This window comes from Rattus norvegicus, chromosome 11 (genome assembly GCF_036323735.1).
Source record: "Rattus norvegicus strain BN/NHsdMcwi chromosome 11, GRCr8, whole genome shotgun sequence".
NCBI lineage: Eukaryota > Metazoa > Chordata > Mammalia > Rodentia > Muridae > Rattus > Rattus norvegicus.
This window is the reverse complement of record NC_086029.1, coordinates 48914933-48935301: the sequence shown is the minus strand read 5'-3', so window position 1 is coordinate 48935301 and position 20369 is coordinate 48914933. Positions and strand designations below refer to the sequence as shown.

The 20369-nt window shown below is 49.4% G+C and overlaps 2 protein-coding genes across 16 annotated transcripts in view; one reads left to right on the top strand and one right to left on the bottom strand.

Moving 5' to 3' along the window:
- Nucleotides 1–5175, top strand: part of Lca5l (lebercilin LCA5 like) — a 34487-nt gene extending 29312 nt beyond the window's left edge. For 11 of the 12 annotated variants that reach the window (XM_017598043.3, XM_063270694.1, XM_063270690.1 and 8 more), the window contains 4 exons: nucleotides 551–654; nucleotides 974–1091; nucleotides 2165–2275; nucleotides 3747–4694. In XM_017598043.3, the coding sequence (XP_017453532.1) occupies nucleotides 551–654; nucleotides 974–1091; nucleotides 2165–2275; nucleotides 3747–4543 (1130 nt within the window). In that variant the 3' untranslated portion in view covers nucleotides 4544–4694. Of the gene's footprint in view, nucleotides 1–550; nucleotides 655–973; nucleotides 1092–2164; nucleotides 2276–3746 lie in introns of all 12 variants that reach the window. The other variant, NM_001415728.1, reaches the window with a different exon arrangement.
- Nucleotides 5176–6066: 891 nt separating this feature from the next.
- Nucleotides 6067–20004, bottom strand: Get1 (guided entry of tail-anchored proteins factor 1). 4 transcript variants are annotated; one of them, XM_039088205.2, is made up of 6 exons: nucleotides 19834–19876; nucleotides 13076–13143; nucleotides 12068–12233; nucleotides 10991–11058; nucleotides 9448–9562; nucleotides 6067–7957 (listed from the first exon to the last, which is right to left on the bottom strand). In XM_039088205.2, the coding sequence occupies exons 3-6, from the start codon at nucleotides 12189–12191 to the stop codon at nucleotides 7884–7886; spliced, it is 381 nt and encodes a 126-aa protein (XP_038944133.1). In that variant the 5' UTR covers nucleotides 12192–12233; nucleotides 13076–13143; nucleotides 19834–19876; the 3' UTR covers nucleotides 6067–7883. The 4 variants fall into 4 exon arrangements, with proteins under 4 accessions (XP_038944133.1, XP_038944132.1, XP_038944136.1 ...); XM_039088204.2 differs by having other exon boundaries at nucleotides 13072–13143; nucleotides 19834–19851; XM_039088208.2 differs by lacking the exons at nucleotides 13076–13143; nucleotides 19834–19876 and adding an exon at nucleotides 15347–15371.
- Between the last annotated feature and the right edge of the window lie 365 nt (nucleotides 20005–20369).

The window sequence follows — 20369 nt, the reverse complement described above, 5'->3', positions numbered from 1 at the left end:
GCTCCAGTCCTGCATTTTGCCCTATAAGATAACAGGTACCCATATTCACTGCGCCCCTCCCAGCCACAGGGTCTTCCCAGGTAAGGCACAGCAGAACCCTCATGGCTAACACAGTAGGAGTAGCCAGGTCTGCTTTCAGGGGCATCGGCCCCCAACTTCTTGGCCTCCACTGACTCTGAATTATAATCCTGAGCAACGCCCAGCAGACAAGATAGTGACTGCCATGGACAAGACCGTTTTGGTGGTCACACTGTGCTGCCGTGGATGTGAGACCGTTTCGGCAGTCACGGCTCTTGTTCACGTCATGGACCACCTCCTCACCAGGCCTCTGGAGCTCTGGCATTGTGTGGCAGCAGCTTAGTCTCATAACTCTGCAATCATGTGCTCATGATCTCTGAGACTGATGAAGGAAGGTAGGAAGGAGAACTCTGGCCGTGCATGGCCTGTTTAGAATGCTCCCATACAGGGCATCGTCTGTTAGTGTGTGCTTGAGAGCAGTAAAGCCTCTGAACACAAAAGGTCTCTCACATATAATCTACCTATCTTACAGTTTCTTCCACAAAATCAGTCCAAGCAGACAGAAAAAGTTTGCCATTTGTAAATGTGAGACACCAGGAAACCCAAAAGTCAGACGTCCCATTTTGGATAACTAAGGTATGAGAACTCTGAAATCTTGCATTGTCTAAAAAATATCTTAAGGAAAATAAAGTGTCTGGCTGTGTGTGGTGGTGCATCCCTTTACTCCCAGCTCTTGGGAGGTAGAGACAGGTGGATCTCTGAGTTCAAGCCAGAATATTCTACAAAGTAAGTTTCAGAACAGTCAGGGCTATTACCTGAGAAACCCAGGGGGTCGGAGGTTGGGGGGTGACTAAAAACTGTCACTTGTTGTATACAAAAAGCATTGATATCTATTTAAAGTTTAAAATTATCCACAGCTCAAAAACATGCTTTTTACTGTTTTTGTAAATTACAGGATAAAAAGGCAAAAGGAAACATTGTTCATAAAGAAAAGTCAACAGAAATAAACCATGATATTTCTTACCATGTGCGTAAACTGCCAAGGCAAGAGGAGTCTAAGAGAAAATGTGAAGGTAATGGAACAGCTTTAAAAGTCTCCTGTTGTTGGGGATTTAGCTCAGTGGTAGAGCGCTTGCCTAGCAAGTGCAAGGCCCTGGGTTCAGTCCCCAGCTCCGAAAAAAAGAAAAGAAAAAAAAAAGTCTCCTGTTAAGGGGTCAACACAGTCACCACCTTGGCGGAGAACAAGAAGGCTCAGCTGGTGGTGATTGCCCATGATGTAGACCCCATTGAGCTGGTGGTTTCCCTGCCTGCCCTGTGTCGAAAGATGGGGGTGCCCTATTGCATCATCAAGGGAAAGGCCAGGCTGGGGCGCCTGGTCCACAGGAAGACATGTGCTGCTGTTGCCTTCACACAGGTGAACTCGGAAGACAAGGGTGCTCTGGCTAAGCTGGTGGAAGCTATTAGGACCAATTACAATGACAGATATGACGAGATTCGCTGCCACTAGGGAGGCAACGTCCTGGGTCCTAAGTCTGTGGCTCACATTGCCAAGCTGGAAAAGGCAAAGGCTCAAGGACTGACCACCAAACTGGGTTGAATGTGCACTTAAGTTTTCTGTACATAAATATAATTACTTTACCGGCAATCCCAGCACAGGGTGGGGGACACTGAGGCAAGGAAAGGACCACCAGTCCTGGGTCCAGTCACCTGGCAAGCTCAAGAGTTATCTTGGTAGACACAGAGTCATTAGCTCTACAGCCAGGGCTCCCGGGGGTAGATCCAAGACAGGCAGAGGTCAGAGAATATTGGAAAGGGCTGCTCAGAGCTCCAAACCTAAGATCACCAAGCTGACTTTCAACTCGAGAGCAGGTCAAGGCCAGGCTTCTGTGGGTGTTGAGGTGGAGCCTCAGTCGGCCCAGGCTGCAACTGCCTGAGGAAAGTCAGCCCCCCAGGCCACAGGCCGGGCAGGCCAAATCTCTAGCTCCAGGTTAGAGGAGCCTGCAGGAGAAAGGGATGGGGTGGGCATGTGGGATGGCCCCAGTCTGCCTGCTGCTGGTGTACAGCTGGGGTCTCCCTCCATTCCCTTGCAGGCTCCCTTCACCACTGAATCTTCTGCTTACTAAACCATGTCCTCATTTCTGCGCAGCAAACCTCACGGTCTTAAAGAACATGCCATCCCCTCGAGTGTCCTGGGAACAGGTGGCCACTGAGCAGATCTGTGCCTTCCATCTAGAATGTCACTCCTGTACCCAGACAGGTGATTGATAATTGTTACGCAGGTAAAAATTCTAGGTTACCGCTTCCCTTCAGCATCTTGAAGATTGGCCACATTGTTTTCTAGTTCACTGTTGCTGACAGGTGAGCTGGGAACACGGCAAGGCTGAGCAGGAGGTGAGCCAGCCAAACTTCCATGCATTTCCTCAGGCCTGACAGGAGGGCCAAACTCTGACTGTGAAGTCAACAATGTTGAAATAGCAGCTTTAGCCGTGTCCCCCATGAGGCCACTCACTCACTGTGTGGTGCGGTTTGCTGGAAACATCACCAAATGGGCACTTCCTGTGGCAATGTTCACTTAACTTGCCCGTTTGGGAAATTTATGTGTTCATTGGACAAATTCTATTTGAGCATATACTGTGGTGAGGCATGGTCCTAGGCATTCACACGCATGCACAGACAGACACACACACACAGATGCATGCACAGACTGGCAGCAGCACCAGGGGCAGCAGCAGGAACAAGTGCGAATACCTTGAGCTCCTTCCTGTTCTAGAGTAGGATTCCCACGAGGCCTCTTGCCCACAGCTGCCCAGAGCCCACAGCAGCAGCTGTCTCTCACCTGCTGTATATTTGCAGGGTTTGAACTAAAGCATGTCTGCTGCATACACAGCCCCTCAGCTCTGGTTATGTAGATCTGTTCCTAGAGATGAGAGTGCTGGACCTAAGAATGTATTCGCTTAAATTCTACTAGAAACTGCCAAACTGCTGGAAAAGCAAAACAGAATAATAAATAAAAATTGCCGAGTTATATACTCCCATTAGTGGGCCGTTTCCTCAGCCTCTGAGTATTGAAAACGGTGGTTGTTTGAATTGATGCTTGACATGTTTTAATAACCTCGAGAGAGGATTTCCATGGTACATTACACGAATAGCCTTTTCCTTCTTTTCTGAATTCCCACTTACTTGGGACAGTCTAGGAAAGGTTAGCAGTGCCTGCTGCTGTGTATTAGTGCGCTGAGAGTCTGCCACTTCTGTCGATGCAGTGGCTTATCTGGTGGTGTGGACACACCACCCTGAAATGGGAATCCCCTGAGGATTTTCTGCTGGGGCTGGTTGGTTGGTCTTATGGAGCCGGGGTATCAAACCTGAAGACACACTGTCAGCCCTGAATCCACTGATTTTTTTTTTGTACGGTGTGTGTAAGTGCAGCGAGCACACTGGTGGAGACCAGGATAGGACACTGTGTCTTTCTCCACCACGCTGGGCCTCGTTGTCCCAAGGCTGGGCTCTCACTGAGGGAAGCTTCCCTTTAGCCCAGCAGCAATACTCAGGATCTGCCTGTGCTGGGGGTAGAGTCGCGCACAGCCACGGGCTCTTCAGGAGTTTGCTTTCTAGTGGGCACCCCGGGCAGGAACTCAAGGCCCTCACTTTGCACCTTGATGGGGGAAGGGAAGCCTCCTAAAATCCACTTCTTGTTTGAGGGCACTCAATGCTCCATCTTTCTAACGCAGATTTATCAAAGGAGGTCGAACACCCGAAACCACAAACCTCCCTGGAAACTCCTAGGAGACCGAAAGAGAGAAAGGAAGACCAAGAAAAGAGAGCCATCCCAGAAGAAGCAGAGCCAACTGCAAAGGGGAGCGAGGTCCCCGAGGATGCTGAGGATAAGGCCCTGGCCAGGGCGGCCTGCGATGTAGGAGATGCGGGCGATGCAGGTGATGCAGGAGATGCGGACCATGCAAGTGATGCCGGCGATGTCCGCGATGTCGTCGAGGACAGCGAGGTGATTGGGGCGCACGAGCTGCCCGGGGCGAACCAGGCAGGCGAGGTGCATGGGGCGAGCGAGGCCGGTGATGTGGAGCCCGGACGCGGCCGGAGGAAGACCCCGCGGTCACGTAAGCACTACTCCTTCACCGAGGCCACCGAGAACCTGCACCACGGGCTGCCCACCTCCTGCAGACAAGCCTCGGGTAGCCCGCACTGCCGCTGCCGCCACTGCACGGGCAAGCACCGCAGCGAGCAGGAGCTGCGGCTGGAGCCTGCTGGCTACGAGCCCTCATTCGGCAAGGCGGCCAGGACCAGGGCCAGGGCGACGGCATTCCGCGACAGAAAGAGCAGCCTCATGGAGGAGCTGTTCGGCTCCGGCTTCGCGGGCAGGGCGGGCCCCAACGACGGCGAGGCGCCCAGCAAGTCCCCGCAGCCCGGGCCCCAGGCCTCGGCCGGCAACGCCTTCGGGGACTCCAAAGCCACCGTGGCGCGCTCCATCCAGGCCTCGCCCCCCGAAGCCAACAGGAAGACTGCTGTTTAAATGCAGCAGTCGCCTGTTACATTCTGGTTTATATACTAGTTATGTGCCTTAATCTTATTTACCATAGTGTCTGTTTTAGTACTTGGGTGGACTGTGGGTAATTTGGGTAATTTGTGTGATTGCTATCTAATAAAAAAAAAAATCCACTGTACCTTGGTCATATGGTGACATTTTAAATACAAAACTACATCTTTATTATGAAGGCGGAACATCCATACCCACTCTTTTTAGTAAGACTGGGTTTATTACGTAATCCGGGACTCACAGTTGATTCTTGGCCAGCCTAAGGTGCATACATTCTGTCAGCAAGACTGCAGTCGTCACAACTATATGGAAGAGGTCTGATCAACAAGCTGGCCAGCAGACACAGACACCCCAAGGGTTCAGGCTTAGCCTGTCATTGCTGGTAGTCTCTTGTCAGCTGAGCTGAGAGCACCTATGCCGCCTGCCTCTCTGAGCCTGTATAGAAGTCTGTATTTTTTGTTATTGTTGCAATTTATTATTTCTTTTTGTTACACAATGACCGTTTCTCTTAATCTTGTTCTAAAACAACTGTATGTCCAAGCTGGCTGCTCAGGTCTAATTCTAACAGTATTTTGTTGGGACTATAAAGGGTCTGTATTCCCAGTCTACATTGTGTAACTTGCCTTCATTTAGCTACTAGAGCAACTTAATCATTATCTAGAATTCATCCTACCATCTCCAAATGTTTATGGGCCAGTGTATATTAACACTTTAACAACTGAGATCAAGAGCTGTGTGTGGCCCAATGGTAAAATGCCTGCTGAGGGATGGCAATGGTGGTGGAGGTGATGGTGGTGGAGGTGATAGTGGTGGAGGTGATGGTGGTGGGGGTGGTGGTGATGGTGGAGGTGATGGCGATGGCAGTGGTGATGGCAGTGGTGGTGGTGGTGGTGATGGGATAGAAGCTATGTGTAAAGCTTCTACCCAAATCCCAGCACTCAGGAGGCAGAGGCAAACTGATCTCTTAGTTTGGGCCAGCCTGGTCTTTATGGTGAGTTCCAGGCTAGCCAGGGCTGCACAGTGAGACCCTGTCTCAAAAAAATTAAAATTTAAATTAAAAAAAATAAAGATTCTGTTTTTTCAGATGTTTCCTTTTATAAAAAATTTTAAAGGCTTTAAATGTATACACACCAACATTCATAAACATGGACCATCTTGGAGAACCCTAAGAAGCAGGTAACAGTGGAGCCTGGGAAACTGCCAAGGCAGGAGGGGACAGAAACAAGCTTCCCACGACACCTAGTCCCTTTTTTTTTTTTTTTTTTTGTTTTGTTTTTTTGTTTTTTTTTTTGGTTTTTTTTGTTTTTTTTTTGTTTTTAACCACAAAAATGTGTTTTATTTTATAACACACTATATCTATTCCAAACAACAATAACAAATTAAAAGGAAAGACAACCCCCCCCAAAAAAAACCTAACCCAATCCTACAGCATTATGCAGACTCTTACAATGAAGACTAAAGATCATACTGGAAATTGGAATGAGGGTCATGACAAAATCTGCTGTGATGTTGACCTAGTCCCTTTTTAACTCAATGTTTATTACCCATTTTTAAACAAATACAATTTGGGGGTAAAACACACTGATGTCCCCTACTTGGTGTTACATACACTGCATACATGGGAACATAACACACATTACGCATGTGGAAGTGCTGACATCCATGTTATACACACACAGGAACACTAACAGTCGCTTGTTCCTTCAGATCGGCTGAAATGATGAGTTCTGTGAGAGGCATCTGGTCTGGGCACCCTTTCAGTGGTGAAAGCCAGATACTGACCCTGGCTACCTAAATGACATGGGCAAAAAGCACCACCTCAGACTGCAGTTCACTACCACACACCCTCCCCACACCAAGGGCTGGGTCCCTGGAGGGAACCCAGATGCTGCAGCCAACCTCCTCAGGTCCTGAACTAATCTTGTGTAGACCAAGTGCTTCCTTGGGGTGAGCATGCTGGAGCTAGTGGGCAGGTTCTCCTGGCATTGCTAGCTGTGCCTACTGCTGTATCCCATTCGTGCCCATTACAAGTACAGCCAAGTAACCTTGGTACCACGTGGATCTATCTGCAGCATCTGGTGAGTTTAAATCAGTGGACTGCTCTGGTGGCACTCAGCCTACAACCAACCCAAGGGCCATGCACTTCACAGTACATGCATTCACAGTACAGTCAAAGTAACAAAGAGCTACTTAGGAGGTCTTAGATTAGGAAACGCAGGAATATAAATACGATCCTTCGAAACCCAGTGCATGCCTTTAATCCCGGCAGCTCTGAGGCAGAGGCAAGAGGGCTTCTGTAAATTCCAGGTCATCCTGGTCTACATTGTAATTCCAGGGCAGCCAGAGCTGTGCAGACATGCAGTGCTGGCAGGTGGATTTTCTATGCTATGCTTCCCTAGAGGCAATCCCACAGCTTGCAGCCCAGACGACTCCTGCAGTATGGCTACTGGAACAGTCACGCTAGCACTGGCAAACACTGTAAGTAGCAAAAGTGCTTCAAAACCACCTGGTGCAGCACACACCTGTAATCCGGCCATCTCGGAGACAGAGGCAGGTGGATCTCTGAGGGTTTGAGACAAGCCTGGTCTACACAGAGGATTTCAGGACAGCCACAGCTACACTGAGAGACCTTGTCTCAAAAAAGCAAAACAAAAACAACCAGACTTGGCAGAATTCTTCATGAGTCTGGAGTCTCAGATGAACTGGATCAGACCGCACCTTGCTTAACCCTATTCCACTCTGCACAGCACAAACGCCCAATGCTTTAAAGACAGACTTCATTGAAATGCTTTAAATAAAATATACGTAGGCTCGTGAACACATGTAGGAGCAACTATGAAAAATTAACAAGCTTAGACAAACGTCGATACTTTTCACACACTGAAGTGTGGCATTTCAACAGGGTACAGCAGAGTGACATCCACTAGTATGTGTCACTCTCGGCAACTGTGAGATAAAAAGGAGGTTTAGTAGTGGTACAAAAGTGTGGGTTTTTCTAAAGTTAGAAACGGCACTATCGGAGCTGTTACAAGTGTGACTTTCACTGCGGAACAAGCACCAGCAGATGCCACGTGGTGGTTCCCAGTCGGTAAGGATCCAGAGTTACGTCAGACGTCAGACAGTGCGGGAATGCCGTACGTAACTGGTCTTTCTGGCTCAATGGCGAGTATAGGAAATCCTGACTTCAACAAGAATCCCAGGTGACACACAAAAGCAATCGTACTCCAGAACACAAAAAACAACAATCTGTGGCCTTGTGCGCAATCCGCTCTTCACCTAACAGAATTCTCGGGTAAAGGCTGTGGCTGGCCTCCCCTCAGCTGAAAGGGTGGAGAATGATAGCCACGACTTTGTTGCAGACTAAAATCCAGCAGGTGACTCCGATTCCACCTGAAAAGAAAGAAAGAAGCCCGGGTCAGGCACAGTAGGCAAGGATTTGTACCGTCCACCCACAGGGAGGTGACACCCAGGTCCCCGGGACAAGAGAAGGAGCTCCTCAGACAGGCCACACTGTGCATTCCATCAGCAGGCTGGAAGAACATTCCCTCTTCAGTTCTCAAAGAGCACTATAAATAAATTCGTGTTTTCTGAGGCCTAAAGTGAAGACAGCCCCACTCTCCCTGCCCAGGCTGGAAGGCCAGCCCTCAGCAGCATGCTGCCAACGGTGGCTGCTGCTCAGGCCTGAGCCCGACAGTGGGGAGGGCAGGGGAGGGCGAGAACAGCACAGTTAAAATGTAGGTCCTCGAAACTGCTCCCTTTCAGTGACGTGTTTCCCTACAGTATGAACAATATTCACCACACATCAGAACCCATGACTGGCAAGAATATGCAGGTTGTTTTTATAGGCTTTTACAGTGTAGTCTACGAAGGCCTTGAGGCTGCAGCAATCCATCCTCCTCTTCCTCCTAGGGCTAGGATTACAGGCCTGTGCTGCCGCACCCAGCAGTATTACTCCTATCGCAAAGATCAGGACCCATGAAAAGCATCCTCAGAGGACAATTCAGAGAACAAGCAGCTACTGCAATGGAGTGCTGTGACCTGCAAGCATGGACGCCAATCCATACACTGAAGACCTACCCTGGGCACAGCGGGAGGCCAGGCCCCTGAGAGACTGAGATCACAGGGCAGCCTTAGAAGAAGCCTACAAGGTGCAGTCTGACCTTCCTCCTTCTCCCCAAGGACCCTTGAAAGGGTGCCATTTATGAACCACAAAACAGGTCCTAGTGATACCCAGTCTGTCTGTGTGTTTAAGCTGTGCACTGGGGTATTTTACTGGAGCAGCCTGAAAATAAGACACGAAAGAGTGGGCTCAGATCGTCAAAGGAAGCGGAGTGTAAGAAAGGTTAGAAGAAACAGACCATGACAGTGAGGGCTTATCTGTAACTAGATGGATTTGGTAGGGAGGGAGATCCGCCCGCTTGCCTCCCAAGTGCTAGACTGAAAGCATGCCAACTGGCATGGTCTTTAAAAACAGTTCCTATGTTGCCAGTACTGGGAAGGCAGAAGTCAGATGTCTGTGAGCTTGAGGCCAGCCTGCTCTACAAATCTAGTTCCGGGCCAGTCAGAGCCACACAGTGAGACCCTGTCTCAAGAGCCCCTGACCCGGAAAAGTATTCCTACATCTGCTCACTCTTCAGTGATATGAACAACCGTTAACATCCAAAGGAACTTTCAACACTCAAAAGCAGCAGCCGAGGGCAGCAAGCTACTCAGAGAGGGAGCCACAGGGAGGAGAAGTGGCCTCTGGGTGTCAGGGATGTAAGCAGCTTCTCCAGACCACAGAAGGCTGGGAGAAGAGGTGCAGCTTGCTGAGGGGACAGTGAGGATGAAGTCGCCAGGTCATCTAATGTCCCGCCACCGTATTTCCGGAAAACAATTACCTGCTACTCGAGTAGGAAAGGCCACCAGCCGGTCTAGTGGGGTGATCCACTTGCTGGGCACCACAGCCACAGGGACAGAGTAATACTTCCAGATGAGTGAGATCATCAACGCTGCCTGCAAGAAGCTTGTGGTGAGTGGAGGCCTCAGTCCTTGCAGTAACACAGATGTCGCACACCCACTATTTAAGAGAGCTGAGTCTGCCCCACAGTCTCTGAATAGCTGAACTACATGCCAGCACAAAAGTGGCCAGGACTCCACAATCCCTCTGTCAACCCAATCAGCTCCAAGCTGGTGAAAACTAGTGTTGCACTTCTTGTCCTTTCCCAGGAGCGCCGTCTGTGGTCCTCAACACTCTGCTGAAATGCTCAGACTGAACAGGACAGGATGCTTGAGTCTCTCTCTGTGGATGAGTCTCTGTGGGGTACCCTCCAGAAGGCAAAGAACACGAACCCCCCCAGGTAAGAATGCCAGGCTCAAGTAATGAGAAAAATGAGGCAGAGTGGAGAATGAGAGAGATGGCTGGCTCTGCTTTTAAGAGTACTGCCTGCTCTTCCAGAAGATTCAGGTTCAATTCCCAGCACCCACTGGGTGACTCACATCTCAACTCCAGTCCCAGGAAATCTAATATCCTCTTCTGACCCCTAAGGACAACAGGCACATATTTGATGTACAAACATTTATGCAAGCAAAACACCTGTATACAGAAATGAGTAAATTTAGAAAAGAAAAGAAAGACCAGTGTCAAGTCAGTGCACACATTTAATCCCAGCACTGGGGAGGTAGAAGCAGACTGAGATTTAAGCCAGCCTGGTCTACAGAGCTAGTTCAGGGTAGTCAGGACTACACAAAGAAGCCTTGTCTTGAAAGAAAGAAGGAAAGAAAGAAAGAGAGAGAGAGAGGGAGGGAGGGAGGGAGGGAAGGAGGGAAGGAGGGAGAGAGAGAGAGAGAGAGAATGATGAATAAATCTGTCTGCTGGTTTCCCCCTGGAGGCTGTAAGCACCACCTTACACTACCTGGGAGCACGGAGCACCAGCTTCAGGGTAAGGCAAGGCAACAGCTCTGAAGTCATGTCTCTGGCTGAAAAACTTTTTTATTTTCAGTCTTAGGACTCTGCAGCTGGAGGGTGGATAAATGGCTCAGAAGATAAAGAACTTGCCAGGGTTGGGGATTTAGCTCAGTGGTAGAGTGCTTGCCTAGCAAGCGCAAGGCCCTGGGTTCGGTCCCCAGCTCCGAAAAAAAGAAGAAAAAAAAAAAAAAAAGAACTTGCCATCCCACAGAGGCTGTGTCTCAGCGCCCATAGCAGGCCCTAAGCAAACTGACTAGATTACAGGTGGCAAGTTTTATGCTTAAGTGAGAGACCCTGCCTTGGGATAAAAGACGGAGAGTAATCAAGAAAAAAACACCACAGCCAACTCTGGCCTCTGTACACATGTGCACACATGTGCATAAGCACACAGAGGAAAATGCCTACACACATGTGCACATACGTAAGCAGACAAAGGGAAAAGAACCACAGCTGTGCAGAGACCAGGCAACACTCACTTGTAGTACGTAGAAAGCAACACTTATAAACCACTTGATCTTGGCCAACTGAGCTGTCCGTGCCTTCACTGAAAAGCAAAAACAAAAACGAGGAGAAGCATGAATTAGTCCTGCAAACCTGAGAATACACCTAAGCACTGGAAATATCGATGCCTTACTAAACACTTTCTAATCATTAGTAATCAACATACTTAGAAATATCAACCAGGGGTTGGGGATTTAGCTCAGTGGTAGAGCACTTGCCTAGCAAGCGCGAGGCCCTGGGTTCGGTCCCCAGCTCCGAAAAAAAAAGAAAAGAAAAAAAAAAAAAAAAAAAAAAAAGAAATATCAACCAGGACACCAGACAATGTGTAAGTGTGATAACCTCTTAACTCTGCTGCCAATTTACAAAATTTAAAGTTGGACACCGTGCTGTTATTTGAGTAGAAGCCTACTCAGACTGCATCCTCAAGTCACTGCAAGCCCCTCAGAGACCCTCCTCCCAACACACTTGCCGCTCATCAGCAGGACTCAATACCACCGCCATTTTCTAACCTATGCCCTCTCTGAGCCTCCAGCAGGAGCACAGCTCTCCCAGGCTGCTGCACCTGTTCTACATAGCCTGCTCCTCCACCTTACACAGTCCAGCAGGGCCTTTCAGGACACACTGCTCCCCGGAGGTCTCACTGTGTAGCCCTGAGAGACGGACAGACAGACACTATGAAGCCCTGGCTAGTGAGCTCCCTTACTCTGCCACAGAACACAGGGACCCAAGTGTGCACTGTCCTTCACCTGCACAGGAGCTGCCCCTTGCCATTTACACACTGTGTGCAGGCCCCTGAGAGTGCCAAGTACCCTGAGGACCCACTGTGTGCTCCTTGTCTGGACTTCCCTCAGCAAAGGGCCAACCTCAAAACTGAAAATCTACAGAGGACGGATTGGCTCTGAAGAAAAGTCTACAATGATTTCTGGATCTAGAAAGCAAAGAGTTTACCAGCAAATAAGAAGTAACGCATGTACCTCAAATCCACACACAAAGTCAGCCCCCCATCCCCACCCCACCCCCACCCCCGCCACCAGTGGCTGCGAGACAAGTACCGTGAGTTTTGAGTTTGTCTGTCATTTTGTTGATTTTTCTCTCCAGCCTGGCGTATCTGGCAAACTCATCCATCATGTTGACGGTGGACAGCTCCTGCTTCATGCTCTGGATCTCTGCTCTCATCTGTGACTCCTGCTCTGCATCCTTCTGCAGCACCCTGGAAATCTGCAGGGAGGAGGCGGGCGGGCATCAGTGTCCTTCCTCAGGAAAGCCAGACACTTTTCTCTATGTTCCCGACAATACAGGCTTGAATCCAAGACCGGCCTTTGAACGCCCTGGCAACTGCGGCCACCAGGTGGCGCCCACCAGCTATTGGCTTGTCAGGGTCCCAGGACTAGGTGATCACTGGAAGGTGGGATGCAGAAAGGTTCAGGCCGGGCCAGTGGCCGCAGTCAATCAATCAATCAGAGACCTGCCTCACCAACAAATGGAAGCACTACCCCAATGGATGAGCAGGAACACAGCACCTTCCAGGACGGTCCAAACACTGCACAGCTGGAAAGAGCCCTCTTCTCGTAGAGGGAACCAAAGAAGGCCTTCCAACTGGACATCAGTGACATTTGTCACCAAGATTATAGCCAAGACCTTTGCTCACGCACCAAAGTACAGCACAGCAGAGGACTGTCAACTTACCTTCCAGGATCCAGGGGAAAAACTGCTCTTTCGTATACTGTATGCCTACCTCCTGAATGTGTGTGTTTGCCCAAACTTTAAAACAACAGCTCTGTTGGTATTAAAGATGAAAAGTGGCAGTGTATAAAGTTTAGCTGGCCCACAGCAATGGCACCACACCCAGCTCAGACAACCCCCCTACTAGCCACAAAGTAAGGCAACTTCAGTTACAGCCAGAGCCAAACCCTTGATCCCAGCAGTGATGGTACACACACAGTCCAGGCACACAGCTGAGACCCCATGAACCCACACGTTAAAGACCCTAGGCTGGGGCCAGCACTGTGAGTCACCGTGGCAGCAACACAGCAGACAAGGAACAGGGTTTGCAAACCTGCCTCTCTCTATTGCCCACTGTTCTCCACTCAAGGGAGAGTTACTCCAGCCTGGTCCAGCCTGGTCCACCCTGGAATAAAAAAAAAAATAGGAATGGACCAAAGTCTCTAATGGTCACAGGGACAGAAACCTCAGTGGTTAAGAACGCTTGTCTTGGTTGGGGATTTAGCTCAGTGGTAGAGCGCTTGCCTAGCAAGCGCAAGGCCCTGAGTTCGGTCCCCAGCTCAGAAAAAAAAAAAAAAAAAAAAAAAAAAAGAACGCTTGTCTTTAGAGGATTAAGGTACAGTGTGTCACATGGTAGTTCACAACCATCTGTAACTCCAGTTCTAGGGGATCCACGGGCACCAGGCATGCAGGTGATACACAGACCCATACATGCAGGCCAAACATCATTCACATAAAAAACCATTTTAAAGGCCAAAATAATTTTTTAAAAACTCACAGAGCTATCATTCAAAATCAGAGAACCAACGCCCCTCCCTCTCCACACCCCTCACTGCCTGGAATTGGCCCTGCCCCTTGCCAGCTGTAGCGTTCAGGAGGGCTACTCGGGTCAGTATTGGAGACCCTGCCCTGGTGGTATGGGTGCAGGAGAGCTGGCAGGCTGACCAACTCAGCTATCCCCAAGGCCCAGATCCAGGACTTTGAGATGGCCCACCCCAACATCTACTCCATCTATGAACTTTGGGAACATGTGAAGGGGCTGGTCCTGCAAACCCAAAGCTGCAGGGTCTCCACGACACAGAGCAAACAGGATATCCAAGAAGAGCCCTGGTGAGGATCCAACATTAGTTTAGAGGAAGCCAGAGGCCTCAAACCAGACCAGTGACTCACTGCAACAAACATTTACAGTGCTCGCTGGACAAAGATGTGTGAACAAAGGGTATACTGTGGGACAATTGCCAGGACAAGATATTTTGATTTTTTTTTCTTTTGTGGGGGTTACAAGGGCAGAAGGCAGATATATGAAGGGACAGGGAAATGAATGGGATTGGGGAACATGATGTGAAAATCACAATCGGTAAAGTTTTGAAAAATTTTGAGGGGCTGGAGAGATGGCTCAGCAGTTAAGAGCACTGACTGTTCTTCCAGAGGTCCTGAGTTCTATTCTTAGCAACCACATGGTGGCTCACAACTGTCTGTAACTCCAGTTCCAGGGAATCTGACACACGCAGACATACATGCAGGCAAACACCAATGCACACTAAAAACATACATAAATACAAAAGCTTTACATTTAAAAACATCAGGGACGGGGCTGGAGAGATGGTCAGCGGTTAAGAGCCCTGACTGCTCTTCCAGAGGTCCTGAGTTCAATTCCCAGCAATCACATGGTGGCTCACAACCATCTGTAAAGAGATCCGATGCCCTCTTCTGGTGTGTCTGAAGACAGCCACAGTGTACTTATATATAATAAATGAATAAATCTTTAAAAAAAAAAAAACCATCAGGGACTCTATAAAGGATGCTTAAACCTAAACAGGAAGGGGTTGGGGATTTAGCTCAGTGGTAGAGCACTTGCCTAGCAAGCGCAAGATCCTGGGTTCAGTCCGCAGCTCCGAAAAAAAAAAGAAAAAAAAAAAAGGGTTCTACTCCCCCACCCCCACCCCCAGGAGCAAGACCTGTGGTCACAAGCAGCAGATCCTGAAGGGGAAGGGGGTAGAAGGACAAGGTAGAAACAGCCAGAGATGGAAACCTCACGTAGAGAGAATGCTCTCAGGAGCCAAGCTTCGGGGAGACAGCTTGCTTAATTGGGAGAACAACGGCTATTACTAAACCCTTAGGGCATGTGCAGGGGTCTTCTGGGAGAGTGCACATCACTGGCTGGGGCCAGGGTGCTGCGGATGCCTCATGCATAGGGAGGAACTTCAGACATTGCTGGACATAACCTTATAAGGAGATGAAGACCATTGTGCTTGCTGGGCTCCGTGACCTCCTCTGAGGGGCAGAGGGTACGAGCAGATCTTACTCCTACTCAGGAGTCTGGACACGCCACAACCCCAGTCTTGCTCCAGGCTGGCTCCCCATGGCTCCCCAGCTCCCGGCCACACCCCAGGCCCCACAGAAACAGGAGGAAGCTAGGCCTGGAGATGCTCCTGTCACCCCATCATTTGGGAAGCTGCAGCAGGAGAGGTCCAAAGCCAGCCAACTGCAACCCAACATGATGGGCGCAGTGGGTACATCTCGGAAGAAAGGCAGATGATTCAAACCCACAAAGGCCCTGGGGACAGAATCACTCACAATCTGAGGCACTAACTTCGTGAAATATTTACCCAGATGACTCAGGCAAAGGAGCAAAATGACAAGAGCTCAGCTTCCTTCTTCCCGCACTGTGCTCCGGCCTGCAGTGCTTCAGTCCTGTTTGGACAGGACACACTCTGCCGATAGATAAGCTTGTCCAGGACTGAACTTGTGGTCATGTCGCCACTGCCAACCCAGAAGCCAACAGGTCTGAAAGCTATTGGCATAACGTGCACAGTCCGGCTCCTCCCTCCTGGGATTCCTCAGGCAAGCTCAAAAATGACCAACCCAGGTCACCAGCATGAAGAGATCAAAACCCAAACACAGAAAGTCCTGAAACCTGCACAGGCTCTCAACTAGTACCAGGGTCATCTGGCATAACTCCCTGTGAGAGGCCAGCCTCCTCCGGAAATGCTTGTTCCTTGCTTGTGCACCCTGCAGGGCCCTGTCAGCCAAGCATTCTACCCATCACCCAGAACACACCTCTCCCTCAAGGCCCCAGGAGTTATCCTGTTGGGTTGCTATGTCATCGTAACACTTGGAAGCCGCATAAAATCCTGTCCCAACCAGGCATGGTGGTGCACGCCTTTAATCCCATTTAATCTCATAAATAAGAGGCAGGCAATCTCTGAGTCTGAGGCCAGCCTGGTCTAGAGAGTTGCGTTTCCAGATAGCCAAGAAACCTTGTCTCAAAAATACATACATACATACATACATACATACATACATACATACATACATACATACATATTCCCAAGGAAGGACTTTGCTAAGAGTATGGTCTGTGGAAAGTGAGAACCCAATTAAGGCTTGGAGCAAAGAGCAAAGGGGAAACTTCAAAACTGCTGAACTACTTCACAGAGGGAAGTAGGCTACACCAGCCAGGCCCCAGAAGCGCGTGTATACATGGCCACTGCCAGGATCTGTCAGGAACTTGGCACAGACACCTGCACACTGCAAGTCTAAGACCCTCACCCCGTGCCAGCCGTGCCAGTACTGGGAATTCATCTGTACATGTCAGTTCAGGGACACCTGAGCTCCCCATGTATGAGCACACATTGTGTCCAATGTCTCCTTCCCTAAGACAACAATGAATCCCTAACTTTATAAATTAGACAGCCTCAACTATGTATATTGTGAGCAACCTAAAGGAAAGGACCCTCAGAAAAATTCCATCCAGGCCAACCACAGGCACCAGACACAGCCATCTAGGGAAGGCTATGGCAAGCGAGTTTTCTGGAGATGGTCCACCATTTTTGCATGGCTGCAATGGGTGCACTCTGAGAGGCAGAATCCCAGGATTGCTTCTCTCTGCTGATCTGCCTTTCCTGTCACTAGGACATAGCCTAATGATCCCGGGGCTTCAGCCCGCCCTGCCGGGCAGATTTCCTGCAGACCAACATGAACACATACTTCATGTAGTGACGCTGTTTAGAAGAACTGATGATTTCATAATTCCTCATCATGATTTTATAGGACTCCTAAATTGATACAAGTGAACTCAAGCCCCCTATAGAATACAAGCTGCAGACAGAGCTCTGTAAACCTTCATGTGTCACGGGCTAATTGAACAAGGAAAAGAAAGCAGGCCGGGAACAAATGTATAATCAAGGAAAACATCCTTCAGGGTTAGGAACGAAGCTGCTATCTGGTAACTGAAGGTCATAAACTGGGGAATGGGCAATTGCTGTAGGTGCAGGGACAGAAAATAAATGATGGACTAGTTTTATCTACGCAAGACTTCCAAATAGTAAGACATGAGGCAGATGGTCTGTCTCTTGACAAAATTGTGCTGACTTACAACATAAAAACTATTGCTTTAGGGGTTGGGGATTTAGCTCAGTGGTAGAGCGCTTGCCTAGCAAACGCAAGGCCCTGGGCCCTGGGTTCGGTCCCCAGCTCCGAAAAAAAAAAAAAAGAAAAAAGAAAAAAAAAAAACAAACTATTGCTTTAAACTTACAATAAACCTGTGGGCTGGTAACACATAATAATGAATGCTGACTCGGGTACGAGCCTTAATGGAAAGACATGTAAGCAATCTGCTGTAACTCCTTAAGCCTTATCAATCTATGGCATGAACTATTACTTTAAACTTACTGTGAACCTATGGAATGCAAAACTGTTTCAAAAACCACATAATCAAATATCCTGAGAAGGTATAAAAACTAAGAATAATAATCAAACAGTGGTGTCACCCTTTTCTGCTTCATCCAGTGTACGTGTGCCTGTGTGTGTGCCTGACTTTCTTTTCCTTCCTCTCTTGCTCACAAAGAGTTAATGAACTCAGAACCCCTGGCCTGGCCATCTAGAAGCCCAGTAACTAAGTTTCTTTTCTTAATATCCTGCAGCTATCACCAGGAGTTAACTGCCAGAAGCCATCAGCTTTTGGCCCCAGAACAGCAAGAGAATTAAATAGCCAAGAGTCAACAGCTTTTGGCCCCCACTGACAATGCTGCTCACTGCCTTCCTCAGTGTACCTGGGTGCCCAGCGGTCGGCCCATATGGCCTCCCAGCACCTCATCTGCCTTTCTGCTGCACTGAGGGTGTGCACTCCTCCTGACTGCACCAATGCTCAGGAACACAGTGCAGAAGGCTACACTCTGCAGCCTCAACCCAACCTTCTTGTCATTGATTTGTCATTGCTGGTCCTTCAAATCAGAGGCTTGCTGGGGAGGGGTGCTCTAAGCATTGTGGGGAGGTATTCTGGCCTCCTTACATTCCCAAAGGCTCCCTCGCTGGAAACCCAGCAACCAGGCAAACTGGATCTCTTATTCATCTTCCCTGTTCTAAACATGAATTTCAGACAGGCTCCTCTCCCTGATGGTAAAAAGCATACATTGTTTTTCTGAACCCAGCCACCTCCCCAAGTGTCACTGCCAAAGGGTTTTTTAGTTCAGTGGGTTCAAGACAGAGGCTACACATCCTTCAGGAACACCACAGGTCTTGGTCCAGGCCCAGGTCAAGTCCTGGCACTTCCTCCAAACAATGATGGCTGTGTACAGAGAGCAAACACTCGCACATGTGAATCTGCGGTGCCCATACTTTGTGACAAGGGACTAATACGGAACACACACATCTGGTAAACACGTACTGGAGAGCCCTGAGTTGATGACAGGATCTGTATGTCCTCCTGACCTGCTAGCTCATGACCAATTCCGGGAGGACAGTCCAACGCAGCCTCCCTGAACATCTGAGTTCCGCTTCCTTAGCTCCACTGTGAGGTGAAAGGGAAGGATGGGAAACGGGACAGAAGAAGGTGGAACCCCAAGGCAGGGATCTGGCTCTGTGGTTAAAGCTCCTGCTGTACAAACATGAGGAACCACCTGAGAGGAGGAGCCAGGGTGCCTGCAGCAAGCTAGCCCTGTCAGTGTACTCTGGGCTTTACTGAATGACCCTGCCTCAATGAATAAGGCATAAGAGTGGCCAAGGACTGTCCTTGAGACCAACTGACCTCACTCTTACACACACACACACACACACACACACACACACACGATGAAAAAAACTACACAAGAAACCAGGATGAAGGCCAAGTACGGATGGCTCAGTGGTTAAGAGCACTGACTGTTCTGAGTCCAAATCCCAGCAACCACAAGGTGACTCACAACCATCTGTAATGAGATCTGATGCCCTATTCTGGTGTGTCTGAAGGCAGCTACAGTGTACTCATATACAATAAATAAAATCTTTATTAAAAAAAAGTAGTTTTTAAAAAAGGTTTAAACAAGGGGTTGGGGATTTAGCTCAGTGGTAGAGCACTTGCCTAGCAAGCACAAGGCCCTGGGTTCGGTCCCCAGCTCCGAAAAAAAAAAAAAAAAAAAAAAAAGGTTTAAACAAGACAGAGGAAACATGCAGGCAGGCCAGGAAGGCCACTGGGTGTGGGACCATCCACCCCTAGTTAGAAGCCCCCCAACCCCTCTCCTGGTACATAGAAAAATCTTTATTCACCTTCCTGCATGCAGTCCTTTGGGGAATTATACAGGCATGAGTGAAATATGGAAAGTCATGTAGAAATATGTTGGGCTGGAGATGGTTCAGTGAGTAAGAGAGGGCCTGGGTTCTGTTCCCAGCAACTACATAGCAGGTACCTAAGATCTGTAACCCTGATTCCAGAGAATCCAGCGCTCTCTTCTGGACTCTGCTGGCAATGAAAGCACACGGTGCGCATATATTCACGCAAGCAAAACACCCAAAAATAAACAGAAACTTGAGTGAGCAAGAACGATATGGCCTGCATAGATTGCTCTGTCGTGCTCCTTATTCTAGAGCAGAAGGGGGCTGCCTGCAGCCGGGGATCAGTCGCTCCAGGCCTAGGCACCGATGAGGATGCTTGGCCCGTGCTGCTCTTCTGCCGGGAAGTGTGGCTTGGGATCCCCCACCCTCCAAAGCGCAGTAAGAGCAGCTGGTTGCAACCTCGTGATCTGTGAAAAGCTCGGAGCCATCTGAAGGAAGAGAGCTTGCAGCATGGACCGCGCAAGGCCCCGCGCTCGGCCGGTCTCCGCCCCCTACAACTACTTACAAACGAGGACAAGGTCGGCAGAAGGATGCGCAGCACGTTGCACCCGAACACGAAGCACAGCACCAGCAACCACGCCCAGCGATCTGTCTCGGACGCGCTCATTCTGGATCCCAGGCACCTGCACCGCTACAGCAGCGCCATGGAGACCGCGCCTCCGCGCTCGCCTACGCCTGCGCACTGCAGCCCTGCTACGCTACGACAGCGCCTGGGAGACAGCGTCGTCAACTGCGCCTGCGCCGGCGCACTGCGACTACGGCAACACCGCAAGGACGCAGCACCCAGTGCCGGCGGTGCGCGCTCGCTACACCTCCTCTAGGGGGCGGCACGGGGTGTTACTTAGCACCCAGCTTCGCCTTTCGCCTTCCGGGCTTCCTTCCGTAGCCGGTTGATACCTATCCCACTCCTGGAGGCTTAACAACTTTTAGCGAACTGTGATTGATTGTAGTAACCGATAACTACTTACATTCTTACTGAGTTAACTAACACACCTTTATTCTTAAATTTATTTTAGAATAAGCCTCGGCGTGAACAGAAAA